Here is a 22,240-nt window from a genome sequence, read left to right as displayed (position 1 = left end):
TGTGTTGAGTGAACGATGTGGAGAATTGTCACTTTAATGTCACCGATACTGGTAAGTTCAGCGAGCTTTTCTAGTTGATCTTTCTTGATCAGTTCAAAGAGGAGGTCTCCACTAGCGATCTTCGAGGCTTTGTAATCAGGTCCAAACATGTTTGCTAGGCATTTAGAAATTAGGAATGGCGACAGTTTTCTTATGGTTGTGTTGCCTTCACTGTGAAGAACGTGGTATTTTGGAAGTGTGTCTTAGTTTGGTTTCAAAACGAACTGGAAAGCTGCTTCGGTGCAACCTTTTTCCAAAGGCCGATATGAAAGTTGGGGGAATGCTTCCACTATTGCATGACTTCAAAATCCAGCGGCGATGGTAGCCACCCACCACCGAGCCCAACAAGGGGACGCTACAGGTTCCAAGAAACCTGCAGATACCAGCTATGCACCGCCACTATAGCCTAATGTATATACCCAAGGCTGAATATATTACACACGGTTAACCCTTGCCGCCCGGAAATTCAGAAGTAAGTGATTGAAGAGGAGGGCAGGAAAAGGCAACTGCCCATTTTCCCTGGGTGGGTCAGTCCGGGGGTATCGTCTGTGTGAAGCTGAAGCCAAAGAGGTGTGTTGCCTCCGCAGGGGAGCCTTAAGGGTCTGAACACCCAGCATCGGCTCAAGCCCCAGGATCCCCTTTTCCCCAGATATGGCTAAGCCGCGCACACTACACGCGGGAGGGATTAACCCGTGTGTGCTCGGGTACATGATGTCGCAACACACCAAACGCCTGCTGAAACAGATGCCCCTGCAGGGTCAGAAATTTGGAAATAGTGTTTCAGTAAGCGCAACTCCTATGAGTGAGTAGCTTCCAGTTTGACTCATACAAGGGCCACACTCTGTACAGTCAAACCATGAAGTCACGTGTGACATGAAAATACCTTTGTTATATCCTATATTCATTATAGGCATGTATTTGTTACCCATTAATATTAGCAAAGAAAAATTTTTGATTTACTGTGTTATATCTGGCAACTCATTGTATCTATGTTCGTTACATCAAGATTCAACTGTATATACTTCACAAAAACAAGACTTTCATTTTACTGCAACAGTGATTAATTAAATTAAATTATGGGACTTTACGTGTCAATATCATGATCCGATTATGAGGCACGCTGTAGTGGAGGAATCCGGAAATCTGGACCACCTCGGGTTCTTCAACCTGTACTTACATCTTGCGACAGCGATTAAAGCTCAATCTGGGTTAGCTATGACCGTCTATTCAACCTTTTAGTTACGCCGACAATGTGAGTCGTCTTCGTCATTATCTTTAATCATTAGGCTCCTCCTCTTCCTCAGGAAAAAGAAAACATTAACAAAAGCAACAAAAAAACACTGCCTATCCCCACCGCCACTTGAATTAGAACTTTTACCTCTGCAGCAATGTGCAGGTGGGAGGTTAACCACTGCTCTATTGTGGTGGTCAAATACGCTTGGTCATTTGTAATGGGTTTTGCACGCCCCACATCCTCTGAGAGTGTTCGTGTCGGGACATGCATTTTCGAGGCCACAACAGGCAATCCTGTAGTGGATAATGTCAATGTGAGCATTTAAAACAAGCTTTTGGACAGGATGGTGATGCCTGTCCCTGAGATGATTACCATCATCTGTCCTTAGAGGTTTCTGCTTTCACGGTACATGAGTGCTGCGACTGAGAATCACTGAGGTATCCTTATTTCTTACAATTCTTTTAAAAGAATTAATGTAACAAAGTGGTATGCCCAGAAATGATCCATTCAAGAAACAGCCTCAGCCTCAATATACCAGAGCATGTGACATAAAGTATAAATGCCATGCAAGCGATCTTGCGCACAACGGTGACTAGTAACACAATTAAGATGGCTGTCGCATCCACTCATCTCCTACAAGTCAAACCTCACGTGAGCAATGACTTTGAGCGGCGTCTCCACGGTGTTGCCAGTATGAGGGCAGCAAATATGCACTGAAACCGACATGACGCATGTAACTTTAGCTAATTTGTTTTGCTGTACAAAGCAGCATAAAGTATTTCTGGAGGTCTTCCAGTAGGTTTTTTACCCTTGCAAATACCAATATTTGGTTGTTTGCTCGTTTCATGCAACAAATGATAGCACCACTGTTGTACATCCTGTTATGGCTTCACTCTTTGGCTAGTCACTCACAGCACTTCTGGGCGGCCTTTTCGACAGCTTTTTCGTCGGCCTTTTCGTCGATCGTCACTGTCGCGCACAAAATCGCTCCTATGAGGTTTGGGCTTGACTCACCAATCTTGGTGGATGTACTTGATGCTTCCTGTGCAGATGCATGGATGGAACAACGGCTTGTCGGGCGCCCCTTCTGAGCGACATACCCGACAGATGTCTGCAAAACAAGAGAAACAGAAAACAAAGCATACATGTAAAGATCGCTTCTAGTATCTGCAATAAAAGCTGAAATTGCTTCAAGGTTCCTCAAAAGAAAAAGCTTCACAATCATTTAGTGGTTTCAGGCTTTCTCACAATAATTTAACAATGACAACAGCAATAACAACAAACTGTTGAAAAACAAAACCCTAACAGACATTTTCAGTGCATGCTAAAGTGCCCAATTTATTTATTTAGTTACCCACAGTGTCTAGATGGCATTACAATAAGGGGGGATACAAAAGATACAGAACATAGTAGCAGATGTAAGTAGCACAAGCAATATAATATAGTGAAATGAGAACAATAAAGACACCATAAGCAAAGGTAGCTGCAGTAATGCTCAGGAAGAAAAGTGCTTTCTACTACTAACATGTCCCATGATGTAAGCTAAATTAAATTATATCCACCTGTTTAACTCCATACTGAATAAATGTTTTACATTTTTGTGAAAAATTTTGACAAATCTTTGTTTATGCAAGAAATGTCCCAACAAACCTCAATTTTCAAAAGAAGCACATGGTTGCAACTTTATTAGCTTACATGGTTGAGCATAGTATATTTAGTGTCCTTCATTTTCAGGTAAAAGCCAATAATTCCTTATTTTTGCCCGAAAAAGTTTTATTTCAGGTTAAACCCCCTTTCTTCCTGAAGTTTGCCCTTTCATAAAAGTTAACAACAAATCTAGGTGTTGCAACTAATGAATACTGTTCACCTTGTGGGAGCAGGTAACACTATTGATATATGAACATGGTACATGCGTTTGTTTTGCAAAACATTCAAGCGAAAGCTGGCATATATAATATATTCAGCACCTGCCGGCTTTGAGTAAACAAAAACTTATTGCTTTTTTAGCCACCGCATTTACATGAATAAGATAATGGGCCATGACATCGCATTTCCCCCCCATCACACACACGTAAGCAGCGGTAATGCACAAGTGAATGCAGCGCTGACGTTGCTCTGCACAGCTAAGGGCAGCAGTGACGAGAGGATGTTTACTCAACTACATTATGTTCAAAGAAGGGTGGGAGATTGGACTAGTTGTAGTTCCACTAAATTAATTTGCATGAATTTTGTTGCAAGAGCACATGGAGCAAAGCAGTAAAACAGAACAAAGACAAGGATGAAAGAAACCACAGGTCCACGATGGACACCAAAATACTCGCAATGCATAAGATAATGTACATCAACAACAAGGGCTTGCAAGAAAAGGAAAGGCATCTCACCTCTCACGAAACATGCCCATGTGCACTCCTACACTTTCTTTTTTTTGTTAATAAAGTGCAGAGAACAAAGCAAAGAAGGGATCACCAAACATGTATATTTGCTTTTTTTATTTATGTGCGTTTTTTAAATATCAATAATGCCTCCCAATGAGGATTTGCCTAAATGAGCTTGTTACGTGATTTGCAAACAGCTCTATTTGCCATTACATGTCCCCGTGAGTGATTTCACTTACTTAAAAATAGGTACCCAAAAAGAGGCCATTGCATGTGCTAAGTGTTTGTGAAAATTACTATCACAATTCAGAATTTTGTGGTGCCAGAAAGCGACAACTTTGATTTCACCCCAGTTTTCCTCTTTAGAAATAGCATTCAACATTTAACCCCTAAATTTCAGAAAATAAGAATTGACCACCCTTCCACTACTGTGAAGAGGTGTGCAAGCGAAGCTCGAAATCCACGGCTCTTCATTGTCATAATGCCTCGGCTTTGCGCTCCCTCACGGCGAGGTCGGCACGTCGACGATGAGCCCTTCCTCGAGCGAGTTCCCTGCGGCGTTCATCAAACACCATCTGTTTTCTGGCTGAACGCACAAAGTGCAGCCCACTCCCGCTGTCATTCCTTCAACGCAGCCTGCTCTTCGGCAGAATGAACCAAATGCGGCCTCCCCATCTGACTGCCGGGCCTGAACTGGCGGGAAACAACAGGCACAAGACGAGTGAGCGCGCAATCACACCCTTTCTCTCCTCTGTAGAGAAGGGACACCTGTGATAGGCTTGCACCTTGCACTGCGTGTACTTGTTCATGCATGTAAAACCCTGCTTAAAAGGGCGCGTATGATGAACCAACAGTGGCTGAATCAGTTAGCGTGATGGTCTTGCAAGCCGGAGGTCAATGGTTCGAATCCACAGCCTGACAAGCAATTTTTATTTTCGCACGGCTTGAGTTTTCTCGTACAGCAACACCAACACCGACACGAGTGAGGCAATACAAGCTTCACTTCAATAAAGCCTGGAAATGAAGGACCTTACATATACGATGCACCATGCAGTTACAAGCATATTTTATAACCATACAGAAAGGCACCTGCAAAATACATATCACAACCACTGAAATAACTTGAAACATTGCTGTAATAAATGAAGGGTATTTCTCACAGCTCAAATTAGCACAAGTGTACTTAAAATGTGATGACATTATCCTTAAATTATAGCTTGAATATCCAAACTGGTTCCCCTAGCACACTTTTTTTATGTGGATTTTTGCTTTTTGTTGCTTTAGGAGCTTGACACAATCGGAAAGAATGCCTTATTCCTTCCTTAGGTCCTATTACTTTCTATCCTTTTGCCTTCCTTCCTCTTTTGTGCTATGCGCTGGAAATTTTTTAATAATGTTGAGAGTTCTTTGTTGCTGCTCTTATCTTTAGCCCTTGCAACACGGCTGGCTCGACAGTATGTCATTAGTAAAAACAGCTAGAATTTTAATTTTGACATATTCATGAACATAATGGTGCTAATCAACAATAGAGCATGTAAGAACATTATGTTTGTCACCAAATTTGTTTTCTTGGAAGAAAACAAATATCTGCTGTTGTCCACAAAACAACCCATAACTCCATACTGCATCATATATGGCACAGCTATTAGTGCTTTCCTCACAAAACCACCAGAATGTCTTTCTCATTCAAAACATTACAGTATGTTGATAAAGAGCGAATAGACCCCCTGCTATTTCTTCTGCTGTGCTTTCACATGTAAGATTTATGAAAATAACATGTTTGTTTAGAAACTTCATGTATAAGGTCGAACGCTTTATAACGAAGTGCTTGGGGCCTTCAATATCATTCATTATATGTGTTACTTCGTAAAGGTCACGCAGCACACTGCTCACAATATAACCGTGACAGACTTATTCCTTCGTTATACAGATCATCTTGTTGTAGATATGTTCATTGTAGAGGCATTGGTTGTGGAAGCGCTCGACTGTACTGTGTGACAAGCTGCCAGCATACCTACTACAAAAGAAAAATAATGAAAAATTCATTTCTGAGTTATAGACACTATGAATTAGATGGCTAAAGATAATACAGATTCAGGGTAAATATGTCTTGATTCCCTTTATGTTGATTCTGGTAAGTTAGGAGAAGTTCTATGTGCATCACATACGATACACCACGCAGTAAGGGTCTAAGTTTGCAGAAGTTGCAAAAGCGCAAGTCACACACACAAAAACATTCAGTATATTTTCCCCATACCCATTGCTTGTAGTCCTCAACATTATCCCTAATATTATCAGTGAGTGGAACCTCAGCAAAAGATACTAAGCCCAATAGCAACTAGCACAAAAAGGCCATATAAGGTTTTTCAGCGTGCAAGAAAACTTCCATATTCTCCCAAAACTCCCATGTAGCAATCTACATTCACTGAACACTTCATAGTGCATTTACTTGCAATACTCACCATACATGCATAAAAAAAAAAGAACCCTGTACCATGTACACAACTGCTTTCGTTCACTCACGATCTTCATCTAATTCTTGATAAAGGTTTATGCGCAGACTGGTGTTTTCTTCGACTTTGAAAAGGCTTTTGACAAGGTATGTCACAAACTACTCATTTTTAAGCTTAGTAAACTAAATCTTGACCCTAATCTGTTTGCATGGCTAGAGCACTTTCTTCATAATCAATCCCAGTTCGTTGCATTTAATAACCACTTCTCTACATTTAGCCCTGTTGAATCTGGCGTTCCTCAAGGACCAGTGTTAGGCCCTCTCCTTTTTTAAATTTATATTAACGACTTACCCAATGAAATTTCTTCTAGCATTTATCTCTTTGCCGACGATTGCGTAATTCTTCGTGAAACTTCTGACGCCGCTGATACTAACAATCTGCAAAACGACATTAACGCTGTCTGTAACTGGTGCGACTTGTGGTTAATGAAACTAAACCCATCTAAGTGCAAAACCATGTGTGTAACCCGCCATGAACTTCCTCTTCCGACCTATTTTCTTAATAATACTGCCATGGAAGCAGTTACATCTTACAAATACCTAGGTGTCCATTTAACCTCTACTCTTTCCTGTTCTTTACATATCGACAGCATTATCAACAAAAGTAATCGCATGTTAAGTTATATCCGTCGAAACTTCTCTTCTGCTCTGTCATGATTAAAGTTAATTTTGTACAAGATGCCAATTAGAAGTAAAATGGAATAAGCTTCATCAATTTGGGACCCATATGCAGAGACACTAACCCAGTCTCTCGAACATGTTCAAAATAATGCCTCGCGTTTCATCTTAAGCAATTATAACCGCACGGCTAGCGTAACTTCTATGAAAAACATCCTCCACTTTCTGCTCATCGCAAATGCTCTCGCCTGGCTCTGTTTCATAAAATATACTTCCATAATTCATATCTACGCGATAATCTTATTTCATCCCCATCGTACATATCTCCTCGCATTGATCATCATCACTAAGTTGGAGTTATGCAGTGTCGCACTAGAGCTTGTCTCGAGTCTTTTCTTCCTAGGACGTGCCACGAATGGAACCACCTTCCCGCCGCGTTGATTGCTACTGAAGACCACGCACAATTTCGTACGGCCATAATCGACACCATCACTTCTGGCTTCACATGTCTATGACTACGTCACTTGCTGCCTTCTTTGTTTTCTTTGTTTTGTAACTTTTTTTTTACCCCACTCCCCTCTGTAATACCTTGTGGACTTGAGGGTATAATAAATGAAATGAAATGAAAGCATCATCAATAATCGGTATTAACAAATCCTTTTGAATGAACCACATAAGCTTCAGTCAGGCATGGGCAAACATTCATTCTGTAACATTGGGGATGGAATGTACTCAATTTTTTAGCGTAATCTCATTGAAAAAGTAATTCTTGTATATTGGCTAGCCAGCATTACTGTGCACAATGAGCAAGGTACACAGTGTACACAATGTAGCAACGTGTAAGGAATTCTGTTCTGTGCCTCTTTCCTTCATCCTGTGTTTCTCTGTTGAAGTCATCTGCTGTGTGACAATAAATTCTCCCTTAATGTACTTGCACACTCATGCTGACATCATCTTTATTGCCAAAAGCATGGGTCACCATGGTCACCTTGCACCACATGCATACATGCCACCACAAGTTGGAGGTCGGAATTAACAATGCCCATGTTTGCTCACCACATGAGTTATTCAACCCCCCCAGGTTTAAAAATATGTATATGCTTGTTGCTTATTACAATTTCTTAAAGAAGCACAATTTTTTTGAAGAAGTTTAAATGCATTCACTATTAGAAGAAACAACTGCCGTTACATCTAAATGGTACTCAAGCAAAGTAATCCTGCACAAGCCACCCAGTGACAAGACGACAAAAGTGTGCTTGTAACAAGCACTCAAGCATACTATGAAAGAAAATATAGCATGGAAATAAAGTCCCGACTTGTTCGAGTAGCAGAATTAACCAGTAACTGTGGTTTTAGTAACATCACAAAAATATGAAAATATGTTAGAAATTTACAACTATAATTTTTGAAAAACTATCATGATTTTCAGTATGGCTGTATGCACTAAAATTCCAACAGAACTGAGTTAGTGCAGAATAGTACTGATTTTGACATGTTGAAGTGCCTTAACATCAGGAGCTGAGATCAGTCTCCCTCCTCCTACTCTGTATGAGTGGCAGAATCAAAACCAGGAACTGAAAGAAATTAATGTATAGATAGGTGTTTTACTAAAAGCCTCAATGGAACCCAGCACTAACTACTTACTGCTGATGTCAACTACTGCGCCAGAGTGCTCCGTGCTATCACCCATCTGCCCTAAAACCCAAAAATGGCTTCATGGCCACTAAAACAGGAAGGGGATAGCTGATCGGTTACTCTTCTCGTTTCCTACAAGTGATGCCTCTTGATGTACACATTAGTTGAGGCCATGACCATGAAAAAATACACGATCTGGTGGTAATATATGCCAAATTATTATTTTTCTGGAACTGAAACGAGTTAATGACAAGCCCAAATCTGCTTATTATAAACGATCGCATCACCCTGGTACACATATTGTGGTCAAAAATTGATACATTGAAATGCAAGTCTTATAAAAAAATGAGCTGCAAGAGCACCAAACTCGTGTATCATTTTTATTTCACAGGTCAATTGGTGAAACTTCCTTCTGACTCATGAGACCAAATTTCTTTACACTAGATCTAATACAACATGAAATACACCAACTGAGCCAATACATAACCAAGATGTCATTAGAACAAAACAATGAAAGACAAATAACACTAATTTGTCTTGCATGCTTTGTTGCTGTTTTCACTGCTTACTTTAACACTGCTCTGTGTCACTTCATTTACCTTATTATGTCCTCTTTAAGGTCAGATTAAATACAATGCACTTTCAAATGTAATAACACAAATTGGCCCATCATTTTGTGTGAGCACATTTGAGACATGTTTGGAAATATGCCACGTAACATATGTCATACAAATTAATGGACAAAATATGATTATGACACACTCTTACTTGACAGCCTACAAAAAGGACAAAAATAGCTGCACAGGGAAAAATTGCTATCAAATGCCAACAATATCAATGAAATGAAGAGTCATGGATTTGATTAGTGACAAATTTTGAAAACAACTTAATTACACAAACACAGTTTGTTAGTGCTGTATGACGACACAACCACTTTCGCAGTGGCCAATAAAACGATATTAACGATTACCTTGCATGCTCAATCAATGCGGCAACAATGCAAAGCGGGCCAGACTTTTGATGCGGAGAGCACAACAGGTGTCACATGATCTCATGCAGCTATCAAACGCAGACCGCTCTTCTGCCCAGGCCCTGACGACCAACTATACAGTAAGCGATACTCTTATGTTGCATCGCGTGCGCTTTCCTTAGTTTACTACGCGCAACAGGAGTGTACGCCATAAACAATTCAAGCGACTGACAGTCGTGCGAACACCGCAAGGCGCCTGTGCGAATTAAACACCAAGCACAAAGGGCACGGCACACATCATTTCGTTACAACAGTGATGAGAAGCAGCAGCCTCGTTAGAAATGCGCTTTGCGAGATGTTTACGCAAACACTGCCTCCTGAAACTGCTAAATACAGCGCGCTAACGCATACCAGCAATTACGCGCCGTTGGTAAGGCTATAAGATAGTCCTTTATGTGTTTGAGATGTTTTCAGTGTTAAATCTGCACTGCGATAGACGGAAAAACCCTGCCGCAGCAGGTTCACAGTGCATTTCAACAAAAACACAGCTGTCTAATTCGGTTCATACAAAACTCGGCGAACGTGAACAGATCGTGTACCTGGGTCACATAACCAGGTTTTGTATGATTTTCGAGCTCTTATAAATTTAATGGTTAAACTATATGCTGCGGCTATGAGCACTAGTGAAATTAAAATCTACTCTATAAAGTATTTCTTTATGAAACACAGGTCCTTCGGGCTTGCACCCAGAAAGTTCACCACCAGCTGACAGCTCTCTATAGTATGCCTTAGTCACGACACTAGCATATGTTGTTCCTGAGATATACATAAAGTGATGAGTGCAAAGATGAAGCATGGCAATTGCAATTATATTTAATACCATTAGTGACGCCGCTCTCAAGCTGTGTCATGTACTGCTGCATAGTAGCTAGATTTAAGCCTACTGTTGAAAGGCTGCAAAACGTCATATACCAATAACTTTACACTTTCCTTCATATAACGAGGATGCTATACGCTCTTAGATGAGCTGACAGTAGCACTGGCAGAAAACAATTCAGTTAATACGCATGAAAACGAAACGTTTATTCAGCGCTCACCTTGAAGCTGGGAATCGTCCATGTTGGTATATGACGTCAGGTCCGGAAATAAATAACTAAAATCGCTAAAACCATATCCGGCTTAGCTAGGCTCAAAAAAACTCCGATACAAACCACGGCGAAACCGATACTGCAGATATGGTGCTGCAGATGCGATGCTTGGCTCAAGAAGTAAACGTCGCGATGAACAGGGATGAGCTGGTTCCATTCATTGTATTCATTGTTATTGTCTTTCTTGATTTCTTCATTACTGTTCCCTTTCTTCTTGAAAAACAGTCATATCGCACGTAAATGAGCCAGAGGATAACAGCAAAAACAAATACATGTAATATTTAAGTTGAATGAGTCGAAGATGAAAAATACGAAGAGAGCAACAAAAAAAAAAGCTGTCGTACATTTCAAATGCTGCACGCGCTACTAACTGTCCTTTCCTCTTCCATAGAAAATTTAATCTGCTAAGGTATCTTTTTAGTAATCTTAATGAAATTAACGAAATTTGTTGCTCGTTTGCCGGCTAAAATACAGTACCTATCCAGCGAGCATGCTAATGTACACCTGCAAGGTACCATATCAATATATATGAAAACGTTAACAGGAACATGCTTTTAATTACGTATAACTTCACAGGAGCGCGACGTGTACACTCTAAAAACAGTTGCACCCTTTGGGGTGTTTTTTGTCCCACAACAATAATCGTCATCTGTCTTGCCCACGTTTCCTTTCTTTAACGCTGCGAGCCCGGTACTTCCCAGTCACGAACGGCATGCGCGTTATCAGTGTGACGCAGCATTCTCGACAGGAAAGTAGCGAGCGCCGAGTTTTCAAGAAAGGAAACGCAAGCAACGCAGATGACGATTATTGTTGTGGGACAAATATACACCCCAAAGGGTGCAAACAGTTTTTAGAGTGTACACTCTTAAAACTGTTGCACCCTTTGGGGTGTAAATTTGTCCCACAACAATAATCGTCATCTGCCTTGCTTGCGTTTCCTTTCCTGAAAACTCGGCGCTCGCTACTTTCCTGTCGAGAATGCTGAGTCACGCTGATAACGCGCATGCCGTTCGTGACTGGGAAGTACCGGGCTCGCCGCGTTAGAGGAAGGAAACGCGGGCAAGACGGATGACGATTATCGTTGTGGGACAAGATAAGCCCCAAAGAGTGTAAATTTTTCTAAGAGTGTAACTGCTCTGTAGTCGATTTCTACACTCTTTAAACGGTTGCACCCTTTGGGGTGCATATTTGTCCCACAACGATCGATAGTCGTCATCTGCCTTGCTTGCATTTCCTGTCTTGAAAGCTCGGCGCTCGCTACTTTCCTGTCGAGAAGCTGCGTCACACTGATAACTCGCATGCCGTTCATGACTGCAGTACCGGGCTCGCAGCGTTAAAGAAAAGAAACGAGGGCAAACCAGATGACGATTATTGTTGTGGGACAAGATACGTCCCAAAGGATGTAAATTTTTCTAAGAGTGTACACTCTAAAAACAGTTGCACCCTTTGGTGTGTATATCTGCCACACAACGATAATCGTCATGTGCCTTGATGCGTTTCCTTTCTTTAACGCTGCGAGCCCGGTACTTTCCAGTATACACTCTTAAAACGGTTGCACCCTTTGGGGTGTATATTTGTCCCACAACAATAATCGTCACCTGCCTTGTTTGCGTTTCCTTTCTTGAAAACTCGGCGCTCGCTACTTTCCTGTCGAGAATGCTGCGTCACACTGATAACGCGCGTGCCGTTCGTGACTGGGAAGTACTGGGCTCGCCGTGTTAAAGAAAGGAAACGCGGGCAAGACAGATGACGATTATTGTTGTGGGACAAGATAAGCCCCAAAGGGTGTAATTTTTTCTAAGAGTGTACTCATAGAAAATTTACACCCTTTGGGGCGTATCTTGTCCCACAACAATAATCGTCATCTGTCTTGCCCGCGTTTCCTTTCTTTAACGCTGCGAGGCCGGTACTTCCCAGTCACGAACGGCCGCATGCGCGTTATCAGTGTGACGCAGCATTCTCGACAGGAAAGTATATAGCGAGCGCCGAGTTTCAAGAAAAGTAACGCAAGCAAGGCAGATGACGATTATTGTTGTGGGACAAATATACACCCCAAAGGGTGCAACCGTTTTAAGAGTGTAACGAACGGCATGCGCGTTATCAGCATGACATAGCATTCCCGACAGGAAAGTAACGAGCCCAGCGTTTTAAAGAAAGGAAATGCGTGCAAGACAGATGACGATTATCGTTGTGTGGCAAATATACACTCCAAAAGGTGTAAACTTTTCTTACACTCTTACAACTGTTGCACCCTATGGGGTGTGTATTTGTCCCACAACGATAACCGTCATCTGCCTTGCTTGCGTTTCCTTTCTTGAAAACTCGGCGCTCGCTACTTTCCTGTCGAGAATGCTGCGTCACACTGACAAAGCGCATGCCGTTCGTGACTGGGAAGTACCGGCCTCGCAGCGTTAAAGAAAGGAAACGCGGGCAAGACAGATGACAATTATTGTTGTGGGACAAGATAAGCCCCAAACGGTGTAAAATTTTCTAAGAGTGTACATTCTAAGAACAGTTGCACCCTTTGGGGTGTATATTTGTCTCACAACAATAATCGTCATCTGTGCTGCCCGCGTTTCCTTTCTATAACGCTGCGAGCCCCGGTATCAATTGCCGTAAAATGCGCTGTTCCACCTTGTATCGCTTCGTTCGTGGTCGTGCTGCTTGCGTGCATGCACAATGAACCGCCTACCCTGCTACTCCGGCGAGTTGGCACACACAATTTGGGTCCCGCGCGCGCGCGCATGGGGACTAGGGCGTTTCAGGAGCTAGGTGCGTTTTTTACACGACACCTAGGGGAGCGTAGGGCGAAAAGTTACCTAGATATATAGTTCCCGTTAGTGCCGCGGGGGCGGCGCTGCAGTCGACCGGCTGCACAGGAGAGCGAATGTAAATGCGCAGCCCAGTACTTTCCAGTCCCGAACGGCATGCGCGTTATCAGTGTGACGCAGCATTCTCGACGGGAAAGTAGCGAGCGCCAAGTTTTCAAGAAGGGAAACGCAAGCTAGGTAGATGATGATTATTGTTGTGGGACAAATATATACCCGAAGGGGTGCAACCGTTTTAAGAGTGTAAAACAAAATTACACCCTTTGGGTTGTAGCCAGGCGCTCTCTCGCTGAGGCACCGCATGTGGAAAAATTTTGCGAGGGCGCTGCGAACGAACTGGATAGCGGTGGAAACACGCTTCGCGGCATATTTAACGGAATTTCGCTTCATAATTTCGTAATTCAAGGAAAACGCCGCGCCCGCTACTTTCCTGTCGGGAATGCTATCATACTGATAACGCGCATGTCGTTCGTTACTGGAAAGTACCGGGCTCGCAGCGTTAAAGAAAGGAAACGCATCAAGGCAGATGATGATTATCGTTGTGGCAGAAGGGGCACTCCAAAGGGCGTAAGCTTTTCTGAAGAGTGTAAGAAAAGTTTACGCTATTTGAAGTGCCCCTTCTGCCACAATGATAATTGTCATCTGCCTTGATGCGTTTCCTTTCTTGAAAACGCCGCCCCCGCTACTTTCCTGTCGGGAATGCTGTCATGCTGATAACGCGCATGCCGTTCGTTACTGGAAAGTACCGGGCTCGCAGCGTTAAAGAAAGGAAACGCATCAAGGCAGATGACGATTATCGTTTTGTGGCAGAAGGGGTACACTTTAAGAACAGTTTACACCCTTTGGCTTGCCCCTTCTGCCACAAAAAATAATCGTCATCTGCCTTGATGCGTTTCCTTTCTTTATCGCTGCAAGCCCGGAACTTTCCAGTGACGAACGGCACGCGCGTTATCAGAAGAGGCACTCCAAAGGGTGTAAACTGTTCTATGCTGATAACGCGCGTGCCATTCGTTACTGGAAAGTTCCGGGCTCGCAGCGATGAAGAAAGGAAACGCATCAAGGCAGATGACGATTATTTTTGTGTGGCAGAAGGGGCAAGCCAAAGGGTGTAAACTGTTCTTACGCTCTTAAAACGGTTGCATCCTTTGGGGTGTATATTTGTCCCACAACAATAATCGTCATCTGGCTGGCTTGCGTTTCCTTTCCTGAAAACTCGGCGCTCGCTACTTTCCTGTCGAGAATGATGCGTCACGCTGATAACGCGCATGCCGTTCGTGACTGGGAAGTACCGGACTCGCAGCGTTAAAGAAAGGAAACGCGGGCAAGACAGATGACGATTATTGTTGTGGGACAAGATACGCCCCAAAGGGAGTAAATATTTCTAAGAGTGTAGAGTGTACTCCAAAAGGTGTAAACTTTTCTTCGAGTGTAAGCAAAATTACGCCCTTTTGCCACACAACAATAATCGTCATCTGTCTTCTCCGCATTTCCTTTCTTCAACGCGGCGAGCCCGGTACTTCCCAGCAGGCACGTACCCAGGGGGGCCCGGGGGGGCCCGCCACCGCCCTGACACACATTCCTAAAGCGCCGACAAATCAATCTACTCGGCGGTCAACATTTTGCTGCCTTTTACAGCGAAAGCAGTGTATGACTAACTTCCGTAGTTTTTTTCCGGCGTCCGTTAACAGAAAAAATCATCATGTGGGCCGATCCTGGTGATTGTGCAAAAAGGGTCCAAGATGAATGGCACATACCCCTGTGGACTCGGGAACCTATAACGCGCCCTTCGGAATCTTCGCGATATGGGCCCACGCATGGGGAGCGCTTAACGCCTGTTTCACCTTCGCCGCGGGTGGGCCTGGTAATGCAATATCTTCGCCATCGGCCTATGTATGGGGAGTGCTTAACGCCTGCTTCACCTTTGCCACTGGTCGGCCCGATATTGCACTATCTTCAGGCCGACCCGCAGCGGATGTGACACACTTTGCTTTTCGTTTGAGAGCTTTAATTGACTGTCAGCTTTCGCTGCCATTCCATCTTCACAGAGTAGAATTGTCAATTTTTTTCACTCCTTCTGGATGGCGATAGTTATCGACAACTCCTGGGGTGTGAAGGCCAGTTTTCTCATCGATTCGGTGCCCGCGCGATTAACTCAAGATCAATTCAGTTGTCACCATCTATTGCAGCAGGCAGGGCGTAGTTTATTGCTTTAATTATAGTATTTTATTTATAATGTCCAACACAATTTTTATTTCACCATCTATTCAACGATCACGCGCAACGCTGTTGCTTCGTTAGTTCAACCTTCTTTGTTTAGACTGATCCATGGGCCAGGAAAGGGATTCGGTTCATAGTCAGCTCAGGGTCTGTATGCTTGTGGAACGAGTTGTGGCCGGAGAAAACGACAATTGCGTTTACCTTTTCGTTTTGCTTCATTATTTCCCCAAATGACGGCTCGCCGCGACGCTGGCAGATCCTCGGAACGATATATCCGCAATATGCGTTAGATAAGGTGGAAAATAAAATATTGCGAAACAGCGTCCAACTTCAGACATTGCAATAACCGTTCAACCCATAAGCAATATGACTGTCACCCGTTATCTCGTCTGGCTTTTCCCTAATTGTACAGCACTTTTCGAGCAAAATTCGCAACTGGAAACAAGAGTCGCAAGGAGATGAGAAATTAAGCGATCTACTAAAGGAGAAAGCCAAGGTGACAGCCAAACAGGGAGAAAAAGCAAAATCTGTTTGTAAACATTTTTATTAATCAAGATCTTTTTATTTAAAAAGGAAATAGAGAAAACGCCGCCGGATGTGGAGAATAATTCCGTGTGCTTTGAATGACGCTTCTACAGTTATCAATCGAGCCGCCTGACGTAGCCACTTCCCTGCTGTGCTAATGGGCTTGTTTTTTGTAATCTTCCTGGTGGGCGCAGTACGTCTAGAACCGCAGCGTCCTGCTCTCTACGCGGTCTTGCGGGACTCGTGACCACGCATCGGTACGTAACTTCCCAAATAACAACACGAGTCGGTTTTGGAACTTGGCAGAGCAGTAAACGAGGGATTCAAAAGAACTGTGATTGTTCCAAAAATATTCATTTCTCTGTAATTCTTCCAGAGCTAATTCAAAAAACGCAACTAGAAATATTTATTTTGCACTTTCGCTTGTTAACTTGTTCTTGGCAAGGTTCTTCCTGCCCATCTTTCATGCGCGAGTCCATTTGATGTGGTTCGTTGTTTGCCAAATAAAGAAGAGGTGTATCTCACAGGCGTACCTGTGAGATACACGTTATTTCAGTTCTCTTTTGCGGGTTTACGCGTACTTATGGCGGATGGTGGGATTATTCACATTTGTACTAGTAAAAGTACCCTCCCCCTCATTTGCATAGAAAAGTTACCTTGGGTTGGACCCCCCCCCCCCCGGAAAAAAATCCTGCGTACGTGCCTGCTTCCCAGTAAAGGCCGATCCACACGACGGACCAAGTCCGCGGGCCGCTCGGTCACGTGATGCGACGTCACGGCCCGGCGCGGTCCGGTCCGGCGCAGAGCACATCCACACGGCGGACCGCATAGCAGACAGCAGAGTAGACCAACCAGCTACACTCTCGGCCAGAGTGTTATCATTGTTATCATTCCGGCTCGAGCCCCACAAAGCCGGGAACTGCTCAACGAGGTATACAAAATGAAAAAACATCCTCGTCACTCCAAGAGGACACGGTGTTTAAAAAATATGTCTGCTGCACGCACGTGTAGGCGGAACGGCGGATATGAAAGATGAAACTACTGGCTTGACTGGCTTTTGCTGAGCCGAAAACTAGATTGGATTTGGCTGACGACACTCTGTTGTCGGACAACATTCGTTGGCTAAGCCAAAATCGCTGCGGTTTGCATGCGGTCCGCCGCCAAAACGAAAGCGGGAAAAGCCTCGGCGATTTGTTGGACCGCGAGGGCCGCGGTCTTGCGCGGGCCAACGGCGGTACGCAGGAACTGGTGACGTCCTATCACGTGATGCGCGGACCGCGGTCCAAAAGAGCAATTTGGTCCGTCGTGTGGATCGGCCTTAACGAACGGCCTGCGCGTTATAAGCATGACATAGCATTCCCGACAGGAAAGTAGCGGGCGCGGCGCTTTCAAGAAAGGAAACATGAGCAAGGCAGATGACGATTATTGTTTGCGGCAGATACACCCCAAAGGGTGTAAACCTTTTTTTAGAGTGTGTAAGGGTGTGAGACCGGTTGCGCGCGTGCGCTCTTATAATAGTGCTTTATGTCCACTTTATGGCAACACGACGTCTTCAATTTTTCTGTCGTTGTCTAGTGCGTTGCCTGCTAGCGAGCGCGCTTTCATTACGCGGACGCTGGCGGACGCCCACTTTTTCTTGCAGAATGTCTGTGCAGTACAATTTTTTATGATTTTACTTGCATTGGTGCGCCCGCCACTCTTGTCGGCCGGTACTGATTGTAGCTTTAGCCAGGCGAACTGCTGTTTTTCACATTGTTTTCTAAATATAACGTGCCGCCTACACTCTTAGGCAAAGTTACACCCTTTGGAATGCCCCTTCTGCCACACAACAATAGTCGTCATCTGCCTTGATGCGTTTCCTTTCTTTAACGCTGCTAGCCCAGTACTTTCCAGTAACGAACGGCATGCGCTTTATCAGCATGATATCATTCCCGACAGGAAAGTAGCGAGCGCGGCGTTTTCAAGAAAGGAAACGCATCAAGGCAGATAACGATTATTGTTGTGACAGAAGGGGCACTCCAAAGGGTGTAACTTTGCCTAAGAGTGTACACTCTAAGAAAAGTTTACACCCTTTGGAGTGTACATTTGCCACACAACGATAATCGCCATCTGTCTTGCCCGCATTCCTTTCTTGAAACCGCTGCGCTGGTTACTTTGCTGTAGGGAATGCTATGTCATGCTGATAACGCGCATGCCGTTCGTTAGTGGAAAGTACCGGGCTCGCCGCGTTAAATAAAGGAAATGCGGACAAGACAGATGACGATTATCGTTGTGTGGCAAATATACACCCCAAAAGGTGCAACTGCTTTTAGAGTGTACCTGCAACATGAAGCTACGTAAGAAAACGTTATTGATATCGTGTCATTTGACGCGCGTTTCTTGTTTGTGGAATATTGATCAGGGACAATGATAAAAAAAAACATATACTGAAATAAACTGGGTTCATTAACTGCGCGGCGCGAAGAGATGCTAGTGGCCAATTTACTTCAAGGTAAATCTAAAAGTATATATATGCAAGAGAAAAATTATAAAATATTTTAAATGCACTGATTGAAAAAGTGAAAACTCCCATCCGGAACAAGCGTGTTTCTTTTAAAAACTGCACTAGCCCCAGGGGAACCAATAGACTATCCAAGAAAAGGAATCAAGTCAATTATTGGACGTTAATATGAACAACAGTGTTAGGGACAAGATATTGCCATGTGCTCAGATTCAATCGGGGAAATCGGGAAGTCTTTACCAAAGTAATCTCCGTGGCTTGTCTTGCAATCTCCTTCAACGTGCCACCAGGCGAAATGAAGTAGAAATAGTCTAATCGAATGGAATTTGCTATTCAGATCGTATTTGACTTCAGATTTCAATATTAAAAATTAATGAACAGTCGTTTGCGTTCGAATGTTAGGATTAACAGCACTTTTGAAGCCTCGAAGGTGTGGGGCCGATGCAAGTGAAGACTCTTAGTCCTAATGATTGTGCTGCTGGAGAGTCGTGGCTGTTGCGCCGAGGCGCACCAGTTCCTTAGAGAATTAACGCACGGATGCTAATCGGTTCTGGTGAATAAGTTCCCAGCTGTCATTCAATATAAACGTCCCGTTTTGGGATAGCCTGTAAATCTGCAAACTTGATTCAGGCAAGGAAAACATTTTTTGGTTTGACAGCCTCACCATGTCTGCAAGACTGTAACTCATTAAAACTGGGTGCCCCAATGAAGTATACCACACTTATCTTCTTGAACGAGCACGGCACATCTACAAATATGTTTACGTGTATGTGAGGCATGCCCTTCATTGAAATGCTTCAGTATTGTTCTTATGATAGTTCACCGGATAACTGAAAGCAGCCGTTTATATTGGAGAAGCTGCTTAGTTGAGCGGACGTACAGTCGGTAACGGCATTACACTGAAGGTATGAAATATATATATAAGCGTAACATGCTTTTCTCAGTAATCAGACTCGAGAATAATTTATTTCGTTTACATCCCTAGAAAAAAGCCGAAGGACGTAGCTCCCTTCTTTTTTTTCTTGTTCTTTTTTAATTGAACAAATTCAAGCGTTTTACGTCTGGCGACATGCTTATGGGCACCCTGTTCTAGTACTCGCCACCTGTTTTTTTTTTTTTTTTACATGCACATAAACAGAATTACGAATCGAATTCCGCGACCTGGTTTGGTCCCGTGAGCTCGAGTTTAGCAGCGCAACACTTAACAGCAAAGTATCGTGTCCGCGAACAAAAAAAAATCCCGAAGATAGTACAATACCGGGCCGACCCGCGGCGGAGGTGCAGTTCGCCATTAAGGGGCCCGCATACACAGCTTCGCTGGTCATCCTTCACAGAGTGGAAGGGCACTGAGTTTTGTTGTTGTTAAGCATGGACTGGAAATAAAATTTCACACGGCTTACGGGCCAAAAATTAGCATATAATCGCTACCTAAAACTGTTTTCGGCTCCCGAGTGCCGCCAGCAATAAAAATTTTAAACGTGCCAATTAGCCCGCTCTCTGTTACGCGAGGAAGACGGAAACATGAAAGGCATGTTGCACTGCAGGGTTTTTTTTAAATTCTTTTTCTATCATAAATACTTCCCGTAAAACTGAGTACAGGGCGCCGGATGGGGCCGATATGTTCTATTAACGCGAAAGCGTTAAGGAGCTCGTGTCGCAGAAAAGCCGGTGTCGTCGGTGTCGGCGGCGTTGGCCGTGAGCGATAAATCCCAGAAGGCACTTCATAAATAAAAAACACCTTGCAAGATGGGCTGGTGGGAATAGAACCAGGGTCTCCGGAGTGTGAGACGGAGACGCTACCACTCAGCCACGAGTTTTTTTTCTTTATTCACAAAATTACATACATACATAAAAACACGTTGGCCTACTTGGACCAACGTGACAAGCTAAAATTTCTTGAAATTCACTAATTCATCAAGAATACCCAACCAGTCAGGCGGATCTGCCTGTACACGATATATCTCACGTACGAAAATGATGCTTTCAACAAAATTTTCTCGTGCTGAGCGCGCATTCGCATCGGCGTGCGTTACCGCCATCCGTGTCTTCCAAAGACTATGGAGGCCCAGGAGCATTATCATGTCGTACGGAAAGCCCTGATGGCTGTCTACCGGCAGGAAACGTATACCCTGTGCTGTTATCGGCAGTTCCTTTTTAAGAGTTCTTTGCAAGACGTCCCAATAAAAAATTGCATCCCAGCACTCAATGAAGGCGTGCTCAATGGTCTCCGGCTTGTTACATAGCGCACAGTTTGTCGTCCATGGTACAAATATTCCTTTGTCGGTTATCCATGTTTTGACCGGAAGGGTAGATGTATGCAATTTAAAGAAGAACGACTTTACGCTTGCTCTCACTGGCATCCTTTTATCTCTTTTTAAAACATCTTGTACTGGGCCTTCATAGTATTTCATTCGGTACAATGGCACTGGCATCATAGCTTCAACTAAATCCTTGTAAAGTTTCTTTCTTGTTACTGTGCTCAGCTAGGTACTGAAGGGAAAACCGAGCAGTTTTCAGCCATATGTTTTCGACGGCGCGACTGACGCGACCTTGATGTGGCCCTATCCAGTTCGATCGCAGCGCCGCCATTTTTCGTCGTCGCTTGTCTCACCGCAACCATGCACCGCCCCTGCCATAGAGTTTGATAGGGTCATATATGGTTTCATACAATAACACTCGTCCCCTATGCTCGTCCCACTCAACCGTATTCTTAGCACACTTAAAGGGGCCCTGAACCTCCCCTCGGGCATGGTGAAATAACATAGTCCGCGGGTAGCATACGCTGTTGTGAACATCTCAGCCAAGTTCTGCTGTCGTACGCAACTCTGTGTTGTACGCGGTCCGTGGAGCTCGCAAGCGGAGCGCGAAGTCACCTTTTTCTCAAACGCTCTCGTTTCGAAAACCCCATGATCCTCGCTCTTTTCTGTGAGCTTTATTTCGTCATAAAGCACCGCGGCCGCCGCAAGGTGCCGCCACGAGTCCAGTGGCTCTATGGCTCTAAGCGCACTGCGGCTCTCTGAGGACAGCCGCGTTTGGCTTACGTTTAGCGCGGCATAGGCACCAAATCGGAAATTTGAACTGCGCGCCATGGTGACGTCTCCGTCGTAGCCTTCGCAGTGCAAGGTAGTGGAGGAGGAAGGGGAGCACAGCTGAGGCCGTGTTTGATTGCCGATAACTCTGCTTCTGTTGAACGCATCGAAGTACTTTTTGCGGCAAAGTGGTTCTGAAATAGCCTACCTTCACTTCAAATGTCTTTCTCCACCTCGATAAAAAGTGGTTCAGGGCCCCTTTAAGCAAAATTACACCCTTTTGCCACACAACAACAATCGTCATCTATCTTGTCCGCATTTCCTTTCTTTAATGTGGCAAGCCCGGTACTTTCCAGTAACGAACGGCATGCGCATTATCAGCATGACATGGCATTTCCGACAGGAAAGTAGCGGACGCGGGCTTTTCAAGAAAGGAAATACAGGCAAAACAGATGATGATTATCGTTGTGTGGCAAATATACACTCCAAAGGGTGCAAACTCTATATATAGAGGAAGGAAATCAACTTCGTTTGTTTTTTCCCGTTCTTGCACCGCCGATTCTTCGTTCGATGGCGCTGCAGTCGCTACCGAAATCGCCTCCGAGAAGTG

The 22,240-nt window shown here is 44.0% G+C and overlaps 1 protein-coding gene across 3 annotated transcripts in view; it reads right to left on the bottom strand.

Moving 5' to 3' along the window:
- LOC139053570 (E3 ubiquitin-protein ligase MARCHF6) overlaps positions 1 to 10,649 on the bottom strand; it is a 143,840-nt gene extending 133,191 nt beyond the window's left edge. Inside the window, exons 1-2 of one of the 3 annotated variants that reach the window (XM_070530506.1) lie at positions 10,481 to 10,649; positions 2,288 to 2,384 (exon numbers count right to left, since the gene is read on the bottom strand). In XM_070530506.1, coding sequence (XP_070386607.1) covers positions 2,288 to 2,384; positions 10,481 to 10,502 — 119 coding nt within the window. In that variant the 5' untranslated portion in view covers positions 10,503 to 10,649. Of the gene's footprint in view, positions 1 to 2,287; positions 2,385 to 6,452; positions 6,529 to 10,263; positions 10,322 to 10,480 lie in introns of those variants that run through there. The other 2 variants (XM_070530502.1, XM_070530507.1) reach the window with 2 other exon arrangements.
- Between the last annotated feature and the right edge of the window lie 11,591 nt (positions 10,650 to 22,240).

Source organism: Dermacentor albipictus, chromosome 1, assembly GCF_038994185.2.
Source record: "Dermacentor albipictus isolate Rhodes 1998 colony chromosome 1, USDA_Dalb.pri_finalv2, whole genome shotgun sequence".
Lineage (NCBI taxonomy): Eukaryota > Metazoa > Arthropoda > Arachnida > Ixodida > Ixodidae > Dermacentor > Dermacentor albipictus.
The sequence above is the reverse complement of the archived record's forward strand: the minus strand, read 5'-3'. Positions and strand labels throughout refer to the sequence as shown.